Source organism: Onychostoma macrolepis, chromosome 02, assembly GCF_012432095.1.
Source record: "Onychostoma macrolepis isolate SWU-2019 chromosome 02, ASM1243209v1, whole genome shotgun sequence".
Taxonomy (NCBI): Eukaryota; Metazoa; Chordata; class Actinopteri; order Cypriniformes; family Cyprinidae; genus Onychostoma; species Onychostoma macrolepis.
The window spans coordinates 1,852,344-1,872,581 of record NC_081156.1 but is presented as its reverse complement, the minus strand read 5'-3'; the positions used below and the strand labels follow the sequence as shown (position 1 = coordinate 1,872,581).

At 39.0% G+C, this 20,238-nt stretch overlaps 1 protein-coding gene across 26 annotated transcripts in view; it reads right to left on the bottom strand.

The window, feature by feature from the left end:
- dlg1b (discs large MAGUK scaffold protein 1b) overlaps nt 1-20,238 on the bottom strand; it is a 127,918-nt gene that overhangs the window by 38,027 nt on the left and 69,653 nt on the right. For 7 of the 26 annotated variants that reach the window (XM_058762511.1, XM_058762526.1, XM_058762553.1 and 4 more), the window contains 3 exons: nt 18,336-18,452; nt 1,806-1,904; nt 1,187-1,240 (listed from right to left, as the gene is read on the bottom strand). In XM_058762511.1, the coding sequence (XP_058618494.1) occupies nt 1,187-1,240; nt 1,806-1,904; nt 18,336-18,452 (270 nt within the window). Of the gene's footprint in view, nt 1-1,186; nt 1,241-1,805; nt 1,905-7,674; nt 8,100-10,585; nt 10,615-11,423; nt 11,673-16,670; nt 16,776-18,335; nt 18,453-20,238 lie in introns of those variants that run through there. The other 19 variants (XM_058762566.1, XM_058762583.1, XM_058762626.1 and 16 more) reach the window with 14 other exon arrangements.

The following is a 20,238-nucleotide window of genomic DNA, read 5'->3' as shown; positions in this document are numbered from 1 at the left end:
AAAGGCTGAAGTGAAGGTTGAATGTGTGGTGCTTGATAAGAAAAACAGATGTAGTGCTCCTGAGTGGCACAATCAAGACTACTGACCTCGCTACTCCACAGGCAGACTCAAGGGAAATGAAGCGGAAAACAAACCCAAGAGATGTCATTTCACTCAGTGCTGAATGAACACCACCCTTGACTAATGTGCCTTACAAATTATATTCCAGACTCTACGCTAACATGAGGTCCAGAGGTACCCTGGTACAAGCAGTGCAGTGAAAAACATGACTGAATCTTGCCAACATGTGTTTAAAATATTGACTTCCTTAATGAACATTTACAATAATTTCCATGCTTAAAGCACCTAAGATACCAGTGAACATTATCCCATTTTTGACTTCATAGTCATTCAACAAAATGAAATAATTTACTTGGACTCTGAAGCGACTTTCTACTCAAGTCACCTACGCCACATAGGCTACTGGATAATAGAATCCAATGCCTAAATAGGTACACTGTAAGAAACAAATGTGCAAAAATTTTACTTTTAGGGGTACAACAGTTTGTCACTCAGGTAGTGCCCTTAATGGGACAACTCTGTATCTTATTTACCCTTAAAAGGTGCATATTAGTAACCTTGAGTAGTAATATGTACTCTTAAGGACGTAAATAGGATACTGCTATAAAACAATATAAAGTTATTTTAAATTCTAATAATATTTCACAATATTACTATAAAATAAGGAACCACTAAGATAACACTACAAAAAGGTTATTAGCTCTCGCTGTACTTTGACGTCATACACCGATCAGTCTGTGCAGCTTCAAGTCGTACACACTTGGATTTAGGCATCACATTCTATCCTCCATTCTGGCATATGATGCCTACTTTTCTCGATCCAGTTCAAAAGATATAAAAAGTGCCACCTATATATGTTTTTCTTGTTAAATATGTAGTTTCCCTTGAAAATACATGACATTACATAAGTAAAAAGGAAATGCCATTTCATGTTGAATTCAAACTGCCACAAAGCAAATCTGCTCATCTATTGCACATTTTTCTGTTTGCATCACCTAAAGTAACGTGACAATAACAGCTATAAAAATGAAACCGATAGAACTATGTGGCATGCTGATCTGAGGGAATTCAGAATTCCAAAATGTGAAAATTCAAAAAAGTGTAAACAAGTGAAAAGGACACTTACATATGGAGCTGAATCCAAGCTCTCTGTATTTACCACCACAGGGGGAGGATTTGCCTGCAAGAGAAAACAGTCCAGTTAAGGCATGGATTTCAGCACATTTCCCATTCCATCCATTTCCATTCGTTGCGTTTAGCAGATAAGGTAACTAGAAAAAGCCATGTTAAGCATCATTCTATATAGCAAAGGTATGTTCACTTACTCTCCTCATGACGTTACATATACCATCACTGGCACTCACACCAGATTAACACAGCGCTGCCAGCATGCGTACGTACATGGCATTTTATACTGCAGAACATGCAATACTGAAGCATGAATGCTATTACGAGCCAAAAGTAGCCTAAAATTAAATCCACTCTCTCTCTCTCTCGCTTGCTTGCTCAATCTCTCTGTCTGTATTTCTGTGGGGCTTTCCACTTCCTCCGGCTGGTTGACACGCAGATGCTATTAGTCAAGGGGAGCCGTGGTACTTTACCCGACTCTGGGGCTGATAATCCTTCAGGCCCATCAACGAGCAGTGGAATGGCAGGGATAAAGTAAAATGACCAACAGGAAGAGAGCAAAAAAATAAGGGAGGGAGGGGGTGTAGAGAGAAAATAGAGAAAGAAAAAAAAAAGACCTGTGACGTTGATGAAGAGATGACAGCGGGCTCCGCAGGGACAGTGGAGATTGGGATCACAGGGATTATGAGAGTGGAGGGTGGGACAGCATCTGTCTGCTGAACAATAGCATCGAAGGGGAGAGATCAGGTCACATATACATACACAACAACATAACATTGCACAGCACTGCATTGGAATCACCATGGGGGATGGGTGCAAGTGGGTGTCTGTATGAGTGTGTGACCAAGATTGAAGCAAATCCGGGGGATTGTTGTCACAGTGGGGAGCTGCAAGACGCTCCGTTTGTGATTATTGGAGAATGGAAGGAGAGAATGGAAATGAGCATGTGAATGATAATGAGACCATAATCTACATAGCTGCACATGGTACAGTTATGAAAACAAACTGGCCACATATATCTGTGGCTAGACTGTGCAATGCAACTTCCACACAGAGGTCGCGTTAACCAGAAATGAAAAACAAAAAATCTGAAGGCAGTCTGTCACTTTGACAGATTATACTGAGGGTGATCTGTTGTAATTTATAACCCTAATTCCCACCCCTGTCCAGTGTGGCAGCAGAGCGCAGGATCATCAGCTCCAGAACAAAAATAAAACTGTCACAAGTCTTTGCTATAGGGTATGTGTCGAACGTCACCTGACCAAACCTGGAAAACAGGTCACATCGCTTCCGCTTGTCAGAGAACGTATTAAAAGCAGTATTAAATAATGGCGATATCAATGGACTTAGGTAATCAGTTAAATTAGCTAGCTGTTTTTATTGCTGATGTTTTATTCGACTTTTATATATAAATGTTATTGAAAAAAATACAAATAAAAAAACTTTTATATAATCAATCCAAATATGTGATGGACATTAGTTATGATTATCTTTAGTGTCTACTTTGAAGGCATCTTGAGTAAAACAGCTTCATATTTAACGGGGCATTTGCAAAACGCGTGAACCGGAAGCAACGAGACCTGGTTAGCAGGATGAAGCTGCAGTCATTGCATCAAGAGTCACCACGCTCAGACGTAAAAAATACAAATAAAAAATGTAAATATTCTAATTTTCTGAGATACTGAATTTGGGATTTTCCTTAGTTGTCAGTTATAATCATCAAAATTAAAAGAAATAAACATTTGAAATATATCAGTCTGTGTGTAATGAATGAATATAATATACAAGTTTCACTTTTTGAATGGAATTAGTGAAATAAATCTACTTTTTGATGATATTCTAATTATATGACCAGCACCTGTATTCATATTTTTCAGCTTGTTACAAATTTGTAAAGAAAAAGATTGTATCAAGTAAAATATTTTAACAAAAAATATTTTTATGAAGAAAAATTGCAAAGAAAAAAAAGGATAGTTCACCCAATTATCCATCCATTCCACCAAAATGTTCAAGCTTAAGAATAATCATGCAGACATTTACACTAGTGCGTTTTCGTTTTAAAATGCATAACTTTTGCTACGGTTACGCCTATTGTTCACACTACTCCGGCGTTTTCGAGGTCGAAAACGGAGACTTTTGAAAACCCCGTTTTAGTTTGAAAACTCTGGGGTTGCGTTTTAATGTAAACGGAGCAAAACGGAGACTTTTGAAAATGACAGCGTGGCTGCCCACATTCGCACTGTGTATCCTTGACGACCATGTAAACAATAACATCATGCACATTGTTGTACCCATAGATATGTGTTGGTAGATTGCCCATTCGACCGCTCCAAGCCATTCGTCCGCCATCTAAATAATAAGGAATCTACATATCTATGGTAGTACCTGCATGAATGGTCACGTAACATGCGGTTTAGGTTGTGTAATGTAAATATATCTATATATATCGTATCTAAAACGCAGCGGAAACGGCAATGTAAACGGGCATCATTTTCATTCTAAAACGCCGTTTTAAAATGAAAACACACTAGTGTAAACGGGGCCTTATCCCAGTTTAAGTCCACTGAAGAGACACAATTACTTTATATGATGAAACGAGCTGGCTTGACACACAGGAACTAATGAGGTTTCTCATGTGCAATGCAAGTGTAGTTGAGCTGCCACTGACCATCTTTGATGTGTTCTTCTATGTATGTGCGTTGATTGACTGAAGTTGATTGTGCGTTGAATCTTTGAAGTTTTCTCAAAGATAAACAGAAGTATTACAGAGTAATTGATAACAGAAGAATTTTCATTTTTGTCTGAAATATCCCTTTTAATGTTGAGCCACGGGGCACTTTGCTATGGAACCTTCTAGTCCTACATAGATGCAGATGAAGTTGCAGGTCTGGAACCTACTCTATGCAACCGCAAACACTTCTAGCAATATAAGCAGAACCTAACTCATAACACAATGCAAACACGCTTTGCATTCTCATAATTACAACAACAGGTGCCATAGCAGGAATTAGCATCAATTTCCTTTTTAGGTCAACTATTGTCTTGGCAGAAGAAGTTTTAAAGAGTTAAGGTCCTTGCACACTGAGTCCGAAATTTTCATATGTGTTTTTTCCATGCGTGTTACCCTAAAAATTCGTCACGAACAGAAACCTTGCACACTGAGTCTGATGCGTATTAATCCGTTGCGGGAAAAAAAAAAAAAAATCAAATCAATCGCAAAACAGTACTTAATGGAGTCTTCAAGCAGTGAGGATGATTTTGTTGTCCTCTCGCTTCTTAAGAGAAAAAGAAAGGAAATATTGGGTCCATCCAATCCTGAGATATAGAGAGGAAGAAGAGTTCCCTCTCCTTATCAAGGAGCAGCAGGATTGTCACGGGCGATTCAAAGTTTACTTCAGGATGTCAGTGGCTCAGTTTGATGCTTTGCTAGTGATACTAGAGCCACATATTAAAAAGAAGACCACCAATTTCTGTGAACTCAGTGTGCAAGGATCTTAACAGTGCTTTGTGCTGCGAGACGAAGTGGACGAACTTGACAATCGCCATTCTGAATTTTGACGTTCCCTTGTACGGTGGCTCTGAATTGTCAAAACCCCTCTCAAAATGCTTGCTACGGATGTGAAAAATGCAGAAAATCAAACCCGATCCAAATTTTTTATAAATGGACGAAAGTTTTGGAGGCAGTGTGTCAACGTGATTGACAGCATGAGGTCGTATTTATTTTTCAACGTGCGAAAAGTGTGCAATGACCTTTAGTTAAAAGTTTAAACTGTCAACATATTCATAGTGAGCAGAATACTGGCACGGACAGTTGATGTCAACTCTAATGCCACCTTGAGTATTGAGGTTTGTTAACACCACAGTACCAGAGGAACGCATGATAAGTAGGTTACAAGGGGCGCTTGCTTGCTAAGCGGCTGCATTTGTGTATTTGCATAAGTTTGTGGAGTGTTACTGAGACTGTTATTGAGACTTGTGCTACTTGTTTTCTGAGCTGTGTGATGACAAGCAGAGGGATGAACTTTCTCTACATATTCATGGGTGAGAAAACACACATTGTAACACTATGATGGCAGAAGTCCACGCCACACTCTGACATCCAGCCTGAGGAATGGCTTGGAGGAATTTGGCTTTCTCTGACACAACACTCGCACACCACAGGCGATACTCAGCCAATGATGTACAATATGCAGAGATTTCACAATTAACTCTCCATCTAGAAAGAACGCTTGAAAGTATTTCACTCAGCCAAGCTTTGAAGTGTGGCCTTACAGGACTTATATGCGTCTTTTTTAATTCTCAGTAAAATACACTGACATTTTACCACGGAAAACAGCTTGAACTGGCTCAATGAATCCCTTTGGACAGATCTGAAACAGTGATTCCATTTTACGCAGAACAACAACATCTAAGCATATGATTGTTCAGGAGTAACTCCTCTAGTGCTTGGACAGGTATGTTGATATTTAATCAGAGGAATTATGCCTGTTCAAACTATGGGGACACATGCCCCCTCAGATTTTTGAGCCAAGTGGATTTTGAATGCAGCTTTCAATCAATCAATCAATCTATATCTATATCTATATATATATATATATATATATAATATTTTACAATTGATAATTAAGTTTTCCGATTATTGTAATGATCTATAATATTTTGAAAACATTCTTAAGTTTTAATAGTTTCATAGTCACAAATACAGTTATTAACAAAAGTAGGCCTATAGCTACAATTATAGTTAGGCTACGTTCACACTGTCAGTTTTCGGGACTGACAACCGCATTTTCTTTACAGGTGTGAGTCTCGAAATGTCTCGTTCACACAGCCGCTTGCAGTTGTGTTTAGAATACTGTCTGTATGAACGAGCAACGAGAGTCAAGCCTGTATTCCTTACCAGTAAACATAGTGACAGTGACCAAAGTAAAATCAAAGATGGCGACGTCCATAAAACTGCATGTCATCACTTTTTGACACGACAAGAGTCCAATAGAGCCGCAAGTTCATCTGTAAAATCATTATTAACCGAACAGCAGCATTTACATTTGGGTGGACAGTGGAACATTTGAATCGTGCGCAGAACACAAAACTGATGGGATCTAAAACTTTCAGATAACACACAGCTCATTTCTCCGTCACTGTAAGTTATTGAAATCACACATGAAAACTCGTAACACACAGTAGACGTGCATTTGTGCAGCAGAGCGGCTCTCTTGCGCACTGTATGACGTGACAGACAACACAGCACGTGTTTTCCGAGAATGCTGAAAATTTACAGGTGTGAGTTCGGTTCCAGAATGCGGTTGTCATGCCCGTAAATAACCGTACTGCGTGTGAACATAACCGGTATTACGGACTCAAATACAGGACTGACAACCGTATTCTGCTGCTGTGTGAACGTGGCCTTAGTCAACCAATATGCATTTACATAATTACATTATTACACACACTACAGTACAAATGTTTTGTCAGTTTTTTTATTTAGCAAGGAAGCATTAAATTGATATATATAGAACTCTATTGATCAAAGAATTAGGACAATATTTTGAAAAATATTACGCAGCACAACTGTTTTGAATAATAATAAATGTTACTTCAGCACTAAATCATCATATTAGTATGACTTCTGAAGGATCATACGACAAAAACTGTAATGGCTGCTGAAAATTCAACATTTCCATCACAGAATAAATTACATTTTAAAAAATATTAAAATAGAAAAGTTATTTCCAATTGTAATTTCACACAATACTACTGTTTTTATTGCAGCCTTATATCATAAGAGACTTCTTTCAAAAAAATCTTATCGACCCAAAATTTGATCTGTAGTGTATAAAAACACACAAACATTGGGTTTACTTGATTTTAGACAATATTGATGGCACTTTAGATGCTGTGGTGCCTAAACCCCAAACATACGGTTTGCACAGAAACTAAAATTAGAGTTTGTCAATAGCATTGACTGGAGTCCCACTTAAACGTTCCTCTATAGACCTTTAATTCTGGGATTAATTGCTCTAAATGATTTTAACATGGAACAAAACAACACATTAGCAGATAAAAAGCTTGGCATCGAACCTGATAATAACTGACATTCGAAAAGGAAAAAAGATGAATATGTAATACACAACAATCCTGTATGCTAAGACAATATAAGGAATGCAGGACTGGAAAACCACAAAGAAATGCAGTAACGAAACAAAACACAAATGCGATGAGTCTGATGACAAACACCACGTCCAGTATTGTCGATGAAAGACAGACACTAAAGAGCGAAAGTAACCATTGGAAGACCACAATTTCCACACAACCAGTGAAAGAGAGATGTCTGAGTCATCAAGATCAACAAAAATGTGACAGAGCACACCAGTCATGAGTCTAAAGGAGGAACCCAATTTAATAACATCAAGATGCAGAAAAGCATCCTGAGCCAATGATCAAAGAATGTCTAAACGCGAAGCTGCTCCTTTCTCTGCTCTATCTTACCTTATCAAATGACACAGAGGGCCAAAGAGAAAACCTCTCCCCCGGTCCGCTCACTTTGGCCGTGCTCTTAGTGGGGCTCTTCTTCACACTGTCACGCAGATTGAGAAACTTAGTCCTGGTCTTTCCTATGTTTAATGGCAGGGTGCAAGAGTTGTAGCAGACAGGGTGGATGGAGCCCTCCTGGGTCACCATCTGCTGGAGATGCGTTTGCTTGAGGATGGAGGTGGACGGCGGGTTCTGACTGAGGTTGACCCGCACATGAGAGGCGTTCCTCCTCTCACAGCTGTCCGCTCTCTGGCATCCGTACTCATGGCTGGAGTAGAAGGTCGTCATGGTCAGCACGTGAGCTAAATGTGAGGAGACTGCGTTGAATTCTAGGACAACCAGGTCGATGGTGAGAAGGCTGCTGTATTTTGGTGCAGTGCCTTGGCAACAAACAAACGGAGAGAAATTCAGCCCAGGCTCTCACACGTTTGTGTGCACGATGATCCTCTTGCGCTCTCTGTATCTCTCTCATTCACCCATCCTTTCATCTCTTTGCATTCTCATGCCAATTAGAGAGCACCAATGGGCAAAGGCATCAGGCGTGGAGTGGCTTTTTCCTGGCATGAATAATCAATGCTGAGCTCCGATTCACATACAAAGCCAGCCTGCTGAAACAGCGCCAACACACAGAGCAACTGTAACCTAGTGTGAGGGGGATCCATATAGTAAACAGCTCCTCACCTACATAATTAATAATATCTGACCTCCCCGCGTTCCTCGAGTCAGCATGACGTTTAAGGGGAAGCTTTTCTGTGTTGTTGTGTGAGACCATAGTCAGGTTGAATTAGATATTCTATATAATTGAATTAATCTGAATAGATTTTGATGTTTGAAATTTATTTTTGTTCAATCAGGGTCACTTAAGAAAAGATATCATATAAAACACCACACAAACTAATGCATATTGCATATGACCACTTTTGTGACAGATGGCTTTGCCATAGTGTATAGATGCAAAGGATCTTTCCTTTGGGAATATTATGAATAGATAAATGGCCTAGAATAGATGCGTTGACATGACAACTCATGGTGATTGGATTGGAGGCTGATTTTATAAGTGGATTTGAATTGATGAGTGTGAGTGAACCAAGCTGTTAACAACCACTGCTTCAGCATTTAGAGTAATACGCATGTCAGCTGGGATGAACTTGAATACAATGAGCAGTGCATTTTAATAATGTAATATTACAGTGCCAAGCACAAAGCATTAGATTTCAGAACGAAGAAGAGAGAATCAGTCTATTCATTCATAATTTGAAAAGCGCTGCTTTTAACCCTTTGAATGCTTCATAAAATATTATAATAATATTAAGATGGTAATATTAATAATAATTCTGTGGCTCTCTGTAGACCATGTTTTAACCAACTTCTAGTTATAGGTGCAGGTTTTAATCCAAAACTGCAAAAATGTAGTTAGGATTTGGATCAACTGTACAACACAGTTCTAGTGCCATCTACTGGCCACACAACCAACAAAAAGTTCTTGGACAAATTTGCTTTGATGATCACAACTATCTACAGATAACACCAACACCTGTTCATTTTACACAGAACATACAAAGTACAGAAAGTATACAGTTTCCCATATGCTAGGATCATGATTTTGTTAGGAATCACTTCAGATGACATACTAGGGTGAACATTAAGCAATCAATTTAGCTTAAAGATCAAACCTATTTTAGAAACATTATTTTTTTTTTTTATACTGTGACTTTATACAGTTATGAAACTCGTGTCTGAACAATGATTTTTACTTTTATATAAATACTTTAAACATCATACTGTTATCACTTGATTTATTTATGAAGAATTACACATTTTTGAATTACAGTAATAAACTTCTTTTTTTTTTACTCATAACTTACTACTACTACTACTACTACCATAGTGAGATTCACAAGTCAATTTTATTTGTAAAATGTTTTTCACTCTTAGTTTCAAAGTACTTTATTGAAAAATAATTTATGTTCACAATAGTTGTCTATATTTAAAAATAAAAAATAGAACTGGGCTATAGTTTGGCAAAGATAAACAATGTTATGTTTAGTATTTATTATTTTATGTGAGTGTGCTGTATGCATGCAGATAAATTGGACATACTTGTAGTTGTATGTTGGTAAGATATTTGTTTGTGTGCATATCACCATATGAGGGATTACGAAACGTTTTGTTCCATTTATAACAATTTGTTGTAGTGACAATCCTAATAATTATTTGTTGATGATGTGCATCACTGTCACAGGTAATAAAATACATATAAATTACAATATTTAAGATTCTGGTCATATTGTCCACTCCTAAGAAGTTCAACTGAAAAGTTATTTGAAATTGATTAATTACTTACTTGAAGGTCATGTCATAATATTTACACGTTTTAGAGACTTATCTGATCCTTTTAGACTGTATAAAGGGGATTCGACTGTTCATTTCTCTCTCTGACCTTCAGCTGAACTGCTGCTATTATATAAAGTCATATTCTGCTTAGTGTTGGGCGATATACTCAATTTTCATATCGTCAGCCTGTGAGATCGCCGATACACAATATTATTGCGCAAATTTATTTAATTATTTATTTACTTGGTTTCATTGCCGGAAAGTGAACCAACTCCAGCGTAAGATTAAAAGCAGCCTAATGTTTTTGTATTTAACATGATAACAAATGAATAGAAACATCGTAAGTTACTAATTATAATGCTTACATTTCCTCAGTTATTCAAAAAGCAGCTACAGAAAACAAGCAAAGAACATTACATTACCAAAGAATATCATCACAAGCTCGGCCTAGCACGAGTTTATGCACTTTAAAAACACTCCCGTTATAATCAGTGAATCTACACTGTATGATGAATAAATCTCTTATACTTACATCGCACATACATCTGCAATTTGTTGTTTATGAGAGAACTCGCCAGTCAGAATTCAGTCAGCGCGCGCTAAACAACGGAACTCCGCTGTTCCAGCGATGGCTCATCTGAACGCCTCTGATTGGCCATTGCATTCATAAACTCAGCATAATCGTGTGATTGGTTATAATAATGCACAACACTGTAAAAACGTGGAAAAAGAAATATAATGCAACAAATAAGCCCTAATATTAATTAGATAGCATTACTAGCCTGATAATAATAATAATAATAATCGTCTTATAGTGGTCAAAGGCATCATGCACAGGCGATATCTCTGACTATCATCGAAACACGATACAATCGTCTATCAGCACAATCCTAATTCAGCGGACTACAATTACAAAGGAACAAGAGTTTGGGCATATCTATGCATATTAGCATATGCGCTGATCACACAATATAAGGTAAAGCTCACTGATTAAAAACAATTATTAGGATAGCTAATCATGTAGCTTGTCATCTGACAACTAACTTTCTCCGCTTTCAGCCTCATTTGTTTCAAAGTCACTGTTATACCACAGAGCTCGGACTTGAATCCACGCAATGAAACTAAGAAGTTTGATATTCAAGTATTTTTAAGAATTTTTAGAATTTAAAAAAAAAATATGCAAAACAAAAACTGCTAGCTCAACTGTAACAATCATGACTGAAAACCGTAGACTGGCAGTAAACCCTGCAATGCACATGCGTAGCAAGCAAGTTAATTTGATAGAGAGAACTTGTCATTGCCACATATGAGTTGAAAGCTAACATTATCACTTGAAGTCTGTGTCCCATGGCACCTCTGCATGAGCCTGCAGAACTTACCTGACTTGTCCTTGATACGATGCAATCAGTGAAGGTATTGAGCCGGGTGAGGGTAGCGAGAACACGGCGCCAACGGGACGGCGTCTGTTTTGCAGTCTCCTCAGAGGAACTACGAATGGACCAATGTCTGAGCTTGGGTCCAGATGAGCCACCATGGGCCGAACTGGTGCTGCTGCCTCGACTTCCCCTGGAGTACAGGGTGTTTCCACCGAAGATGTAGTTCATCACAGCAAATGCACTATGGATGCACGCCAGTCACTTCTCAGGAGTGTGTTGATGACAAAGACAGGAAAACAAATCTAGCCAAAGTCTAAGAGCTTTTCCAAACAACTTCCTTAATTATGAGTGTGGCTTCCTGTGCCAGACATATCGGGGGATTTCATCAGGACAGGCCTCAAGTGTGCTGTGTAGTCATGACCCTAGATACTCCATTCCGCCCAAGACTTACTCCATGAAACAGCAACAACCTTCCAACACGGCTTCGATTCAGACGCACCAGAGAGAATGAAGAAAAGAGAAGAAAGAAAAATATTCTACACAAAGCTAGCTGCTGTTTTTCAGCCTCAAGATGCTGGGGATACAAACTCAAAGATGCCGATCAGTCGCTGGACAAATTACGAGTTGGCACTACTTTGTTCCACTGAAACCATCTGTGCAATTCAAAGAGCTTCCAAGATAGTAAATTTAAAGGCCATCAGATGATTAACAGCTGCCTGTCCAAATCCAGTTGGGAATGTCACTCTGCCCAACCAACAATGCTTCAGAGTGTCAAAAAATGAGGCCAAGTGAAAACTGGACCCAAACATGCTTCATTCTGCAATGACATTCAATCTCCAGTCTTCCAAAAAGGCTTTCCCATATTATCAAAAGTGTCTTACACAAAAACACAGAAAGGTATGTAGTATTCTCCAGGTCCGGAATACCATTTGATGTGGATGCAGTGCCCGACCTTTAACAGTGGCACTCAGAAGATACCTCTTCCATACAGCAGTTTCGTAGATGTGCCACAGGTGCCGGATGAGTTGGCTGATTTTTTCACCAGGCTCTGCCTCCACTCCCATGGGAGCTTAAAGCCATGGCAACTGCTCGCACATCTAAGAGAGCCAGCAGGATTTCCCGTGCAGGCTCCGGTCCCCTGTCTTGCACCAGAAGCCACAGTAAACATGCTCTTCGGCTTCATCTGTTGACATATTCATTAGTGCACTAGAGCCTACAGCAGGGACTGGATGGTACGAAAACATTATCATTCGCATGTCAACACCATGCTGGCTTGAGCACTGTGATAGTCGTGCATGCCTCCATGTAATCAGATAAAGCCGTTTGCACATACACCAGTGAATTAAACTGAAGAATTGGCTTGTCAGGATTTAGCTTTAACTATTGATCTAGAGGGTATAAGATGACATCCCAAACAACAACGCTAAAGCTCCTCCCTCTGAAAAGATTGCCAATAGATATGGCAGGACATCAATAATACATTCCAAATTACCTCTGAAAACACTGTGTGCATGTTTAATGAGATGCCAGCAAAACCCATTTAGAGCTGCCTCTCAGAACCAAGCCTGTCACCTTGCTAATTGGCATTTAGACCAGCACGATGCAGCACTGAGCAACACAGAAAATCCACATCAGTAGTAATAACGGATGGATCTGACCAGGTTAACACATTAAGAGTAAAAGAATGAGATGAACACAAAAAATGTGTTGGTGCAACTGTAACAGCTACTGCACGAAGGTACCGGCTCTTTCTACAGCTACAATGGGCAACTAACATTGGATATCAGTTTTCAAATCTTCCATAGGCCACACAATGGAACACAAATTAGGCTGGCTATTGACAGGGTCAGACTGCTGGTCAGCTTCTCAATAGATGTTGAAAGCAGGGTCAGGATCCATAGATGTTGTCTTGGCTAGTCCTGTCACCACCTTTTCTCTTGATTTGGTGTCTGATAAACGCTTCTGTTCGGGAAACATGAAAGAACTGCTGCTAATGACAACCTTGACTCATGAAATTTCTTTTATCAAAAGAGAAACTCAATCCATAAACTCAATCCATATTTAACAGGTTCCCAACTCAAATAAACGCACTGTCTAATGTAGTTCCTTGAAGAGCTGAAATATATTGAAGAGCAATGTGACAATGTCATTTTATCTGCTTATAAAAGTTAATTCAATTGTAATGTCTTTTTTTAATTTGAGATCACCTGAGATCATCTGGAGATCACCTGAGTGTACATAATCCCTTATAGATATATATTCAGAACTTTAGCAGCCTATCTGTAGCTTCTCCATCAAAGCTCCTTATTTAAGGATAGCATTTTGAAGACAACATTTTTCAGGTAGTAACTGGAGGCAGATTCCACCAGTCAGAATCTGCAGTCTTTTCTTGCATTTTAAAAATTGGCATTCACAGATCTTTTAACTATAGTAAGATACTTCTAGATCAGGGCTAGTCAACTGGCGGCCCGCCAATCATCTTCATCCGGCCCGAGGGAGAAGTACGCACAGGTCGCACATATGCCATGAATTGTTGTCCACAAAGGTGGCAACACTGGCCTGGGCCAAATGAAAAGAAAGAGACGCAACAACAACAATTTACGGAGATATATGAGGGAGATATGAGATATCCACAACTCTAGTTTAACCATGTACGTTATCGGTGTTATCGCTCAGTGTTATCGGTCATAACTTCTGGCGAGAAATAGAGCAAACACTGGACGAAAATTATCATCAAATGAAGTATAGTTTGAAAGGCTCCGCGTTCGGCTGAGACGCAGTGCACCAGTAGCGCTTCAACTGACAAAAACAAACAATTGTGTCAAAATTTAAACGTAAAAATGTAAACGTAGTCTTAACTGAGTTACAAAGCCTTAAATGACCGTAAAGCGTTTGGAGAAAAATCGGAAAACGTGTCAGATCCGTGTCATGTGCATCAGGTTTTAAAGAAACAGCGCTGCTTTTAAAGTGAAACTTGCTGAAGTCCGTCATTGATGTAACGTTAAATCAAAGAACAAAAGAAAAAGAGAAATCACTCGACTGCTCTAGTTGCTGATTAACTTTTGTAGCTTGAATAAAATTTAACCAATATAGTTTATGCATATACAATTTATAGTTTGTGTGAAGATTGTTTTAAAATCACAAATTAAAAGTTATTATATATATAATTAATAGGTAAAATTGAGGGAAAATGCATTTAATAGAGACACCAGTGGCAGCATTGGTATCAACTCTTCATTAATAATAGGCTACTCTGTAAAAAGATGCCATTAAACACGTATTTAAAATATACTATCTTTATGTTGTTTCTACATTAATTTGTAGTTTCAATGTGAAATTATGACAATATAAATATATAAATATGTGATTAATTATGATTAATTACAGAAAAATGTGATTATTTTTTAATTGATTGACAGACAGCACTCTGTTAATCTTTTATAGATCTTGGTGTTGGTAATATTAGCTCATTTTACTGCTGAATATGCATTTCAATTTAATTTCTAATTTTACAGGCCCCCCCAGAAAGAGATTGGGACGGCCCCCACCCCCTCAAATGAAGCTAGTTGACTAGCCCTGTTCTAGATCTTTCTACATGTTTTCCTTGTGCATTTCATGAAAAAACATGGAACATGATCATTGTTTTCTGATTTATGAATAAATAACTTATGAGCAGTTTCTTTTTTAGTGGATCAAAACATGTAGTTTGCGTGTGACCAGTGTAGTTTGAGTCACAGAATGAATTATTGATTTCTATACTAATAACATCTTTTTAAAATGACATTTTTGGCTCTTTTCGTCTTTATTTGAGAAAAACATCAAAAAGAAACAGAAGAGATGGAGGAGAAGAGAGGGGAGAACAATCAAGAAAGGACCACAAGTTGGGACCCTGACTAGTGTCACTTGAAGCGCTGTTGCACTTGTAAACAAGGCAATGGCTCCAAAAATAAAAATAAAGTTGGTTATTGAAATGCTACACCTATATTATATTTCCCTGAATAGTTTACATAAAGAAAACTGCAATATTCCTAATGAATCTGAAAAAATAAAAATCACATCAAACAGAGAGCTTATAAATCAGAATCAAACAGGGAAATCTGTATCGATAACCATCCCTTAATGACACACATCCCAATTATGTGGATATCTGTTGAGTTTTGTAAGGAATTGTGTGTGCAGATTCCACAGAGGCCTAATGCTAACAGAGCATCTGTGGACAGCCGAACACTGGGATTGTTTATTGCCCTTTTTCTAAATGAAACATGTTTAATCTATCCTCTTTGAAATCCCATTAAGGTTACATTTACTCACGTCTTCAACCTGAACAATGACTTGTTATCTACAGGGTTTATTATCCAGATAATGTAGCAGTTACATTATTTAAATGACTAAAATGTAAAGAGGCCAATTGCAAAGTATCTGTGTCTTGATATAGGACTGGAATATATGCACCAAAAAAAGCAAACAGTACCTTCTAAGAACCCAGCAATAGGTACGGCCCAAGCTATCATGTGGGTATTTAAACATGTAACATGCCTTTGATGACAAATTACATGCTTCATTTGGCGACTAGGGACCATAACGGTAAATCTGACCAGTTAAATGAGCTTAAGCATTCCAATGTGTTCAACAACCATGATCGGATCAGTGGCAAAGCATCGCTGCCATTCATGTCTGGAACGTACACATTTTGTGCAGCGCATGTGTGTGTGTGCGCGTGTGTGAAAGACACTGCAAGCACTGCTGCATGACAGAGGCACGCAGGTTGCCAGGCAGCAGAGGGAAGAGATATGTGCTTTCACATTTTCTCATTGAAACACAATGACGTGCCAGACATCACACACTCACGCAGGTGACTGCCACAATGTAATGCAGAACAATGCTCATATTTCACGCAACAAAACAAATGACTTGACTCTGGCCTTGTGAGACGGTCTGTCAATCAGTGCCTTTCAGACTCCATGACGTACGAACAAAAAAAATGACGCACCTCTGTTTTGTTAATGCACCTAGCTTCTCAACCTTAGGCGTGATTATATAGTCCATTCAGTCTTTTGAGTGGAAGGACATTTTACTTAAATGATGCACAATAAATTGTTTTATACAAAGCAAATCAAGCAACTTACGTCAACATCGAAAACTAAGTTTAAGCATTCATCATTTGCTTTACAGAGAGCAAGTTCTGTATTCACTGCAGTGATTGACACGCAGCATTTTCTTGTTGCGGAGTTCCAGACCTACCAACAAGTGCAGACGTCGCCTCTTGGTTCTCCTTAGGGTACCCATGATCCGGCGACCCATCTTTTTAGCATACCACACCGAGTTGAGCATTGTGGGCTGAGGCTGGAGTGTGCGTGTGTGGGGTTCACGCTTCGGTGAAATAGAACTCGTTTCCCGACTCTGACCTGCCCCCCTCCACCTCTTCTTACGCAGGCATCTCAAAGCCAGTTTCTGCACATAGTGCGTGCCAGCTACAAAAACATACGGTGCAGGTAGCTACAAAGAACAGAACGCAGGGCAAGAGGAAAAAAAACAGGCTGCCTGACGTACACAAACTGCAGCAGAAATAAAGCGCTTCACAATCTGTGCAGCCCCTTGTAACGCTACTCGTTTCACCTTCTCTCTCTCTCTCACTGCTGTGGCTGATGCAGTTCCTGGCACGCTGATGCGATCGCGGCTGTGCAGTGGTGGGATGCGAGCTCAGTGCAGACGGCTGCAGGTGCCTGCGTTCGTGTCTTCCAGCTCAAAATGAGTCAGCAGGAAGCTGAGAGAGTGAGACTGGGTGCTTGACTTGGCTAGCACTGACTGCGCTCCTCTCTGATTGCCTGAAAGAAATTAGTCCAGAGGCTTGCGATGCAGACGTTACTCCAATGCTGTGCCTCTCTGACAAACGGCTGCAGTGTCCATTTGCTACATTGTGATAAAAGAGAAGACGATGTTTTCCTCACGTTGTCTTGGAGATGAGGCAGGGTAACATCCTTCCCTGTGCCTGTGGAAATTCCTGGGTTGTAGGGGACGGCGCTCTAGCACCTTGACCTCTTTGCATTCGTCGTGGTTTCCTGATGCTTCCTTGAATGTGCGATCAAGCCATTCAACTTTGCCACATGGGGAGATATATCAGGACTGACGTCACTGACGGGAAATGGGAGGCAGCTCAAGGCTCATGATTTGTATGAGAAAAGTGACTGAAGGACACAGCCTCACCTCAAACCCATACCAACAGCGCCTCATTCTTAGATGCGTGTGGCAAACAAAATGCAAACTGTTTTAAGGCCTGAATAAGCACATCCACCTAATAAATCCCAAGACCAGAAAAGTCATTCAGAAAAGGAGTCAACGAGGAATTTGCTATTCATCTTATATAATGACCATTTCATGCAGTAATCACGCTTTAATCGAAATCTTCAGCACAAGATCCTGAAGCTCGAAAAAACATTGGCCATGCGCTATGGAAGCAAAGGTGCTTCCACGCATGGCGGCATGCACCAACAGATAACAAATGCAACAGCAAAGCTATCGTTGCAGCATATGAAGCCAAACAACTGTTGCATTTAAAAACACAAGTCTATCATTTAACTAGAACCCATGTGTGTAGATTCTAGCAGGCTCATGCACCTATCAAAATGAAATATTGCATAAATACAAATAGGAAGGACAATGAGAGGTACAATGCAAGAGCTGTACTGTACCCTCTAGTGACAGCATTAAGCCTGTCTGATCAAATGTATTGAAATCATCATGAAACGATGAAAAGCTGCATCGACCAGTCATGCTGATCACATGGAGATGACCGACACCAGACCGCACATGACTGACAGCCATATGACAAACACAGAATTGGCAAGCTGCAGGTACTACATCAGAAGCACATAAAGATGCTTGCCAAGTCAGACGAGAGACTGTTACCTGGACGGTCACAGGACTTTGAGGGTACGGGTTGGAGAGAGGAGTAGTAGGAGGCGGAGGACTCTCCTCGTTCACTACAGTGGATGGCCCATCGAAGATGCATTCCAGCGACTCAACCTACAGAGGGGCATGAACTCACTGTATTACAATACAAGCTTGACTTGAAAGTGGCAACAATTACATCATCACGAGAAGAAGATAAAGAGAGACAGACAATAGAACAAATGGGAAGTAAGGATCAGAGCTAGTGAAATGTTCACCTTGACAAAATTTGGGGCATCATATGCATGTTTGAAGGCCTATGATACCCAAAAATGCAGTCCCTAGACTAGGCAAGCTCACTAGGTTTTGAGACAAAGCCTGAGAGTCACCAAAACAGAGAGTGGAATGATAAGGATGCTTAAGTTGATGAAACACAGACCATATATGATCAAAGACAGAAGACAAAAGTATACTTTACATTCATTTATGAAATGCCAATATCACTCCCACCTCCATGAAAACCATTAAGAACAGTTTGGAACAGTTCACAAACAAACAAACAAAATAAATAAAATAAATCTGGTTCCCCACTTTCTTCAAAATATATCTCTTAAAATATCTTATATTATGTTCAGCAAAAGTAAGAAATTCATACAAGTTTGGAACAACTTGTGGATAACTAAATGACAATTTTCATTTTTGGGGAATAACTACCCCTTTAAGGCAGTGGTCTCAAACTCAATTCCTAGATGGCCACAGCTCTGCAAAGTTTAGCTCCAACCATCTCCAAATCACACCTGCTTGGAAGTTTCTAGTAATCCTGAAGAGCTTGACTAGCTGGATCAGGTGTGTTTTATTAGGGTTGGAGCTAAACTGTGCAGAGCTGTGGCCTTCCAGGAGTTGAGTTTGAGAATTGAGACCAATGCTTTAATGCATGAACACATAGCAAATGTATTTATATTGATACATCACCACTAGAAACAGCATGTGCAATTGCAATGACTACTACACAACACAAGGTGGCAATGGAATCCACCACAGATGAACTAAACTCTAAATGTTTTCCTCACAAAGTATCCTTACCAAATTGTTATATGATAAATTACAGGGGTAAAAATACCTAAGAGCGTCCACAGTATAAAAAAATTAAAATATTTAAAAACATTTCAGAATGAGTGCCGATGTTTAGAAATGCACTCTTTGTATTTCATATGGTTTTGAAAAACTTTTATACCATTGTGCCTTTACTGCACCTTAATATAATTTAAGAATATATATTTTACCACTATCATTAATTAATAATTATTTACAAATGGGGAAATGCATCACATGACATTTTACAACCTGAACTATTCTGAAATTATTATATTTTAAGAACCTTAACACAGTAATAAGGGGTGGCAATGGTCTATTTTTTATTGTTTTATGTTTTTTTTTCCCTGCATATTTCTCCATTTTGTTTGAATCACATGGCTCTGATTTTGTGGATGAAAGTTTTTGGAAGCATGTCTTCAGTTGGATTGCAGCTGGGTGGCCTGAATTACAGTTTTGTGCTACAGCGTCACAGTGGTCAAACCGCATTATTGCAGGCCTTTACATTGGGTCATATGAGATCTAACAGCTATTCAACAACAAAAATATTTATCAACTTTTTTTTTTTTTTAATTGTCGACATTGTCAATGTCAACTAATCATTTTAGCCTTATTCAGTAGACATTCAACACAATGTTTGCAGTTGTTACAATATTAATAGACAATACCAGGGTAGGAGCACCGTTTAAAGCAGTGGTTCTCAACCAATGGGCCAGGACTAACTATGGGGCCTAAGCAAATTTCCAAGGGAGCCGCAGGACAACGAAGTATACAAATGAATAAGTTATTAATATATTTCAATAATCTACCTAAATAATATTCTCTGATA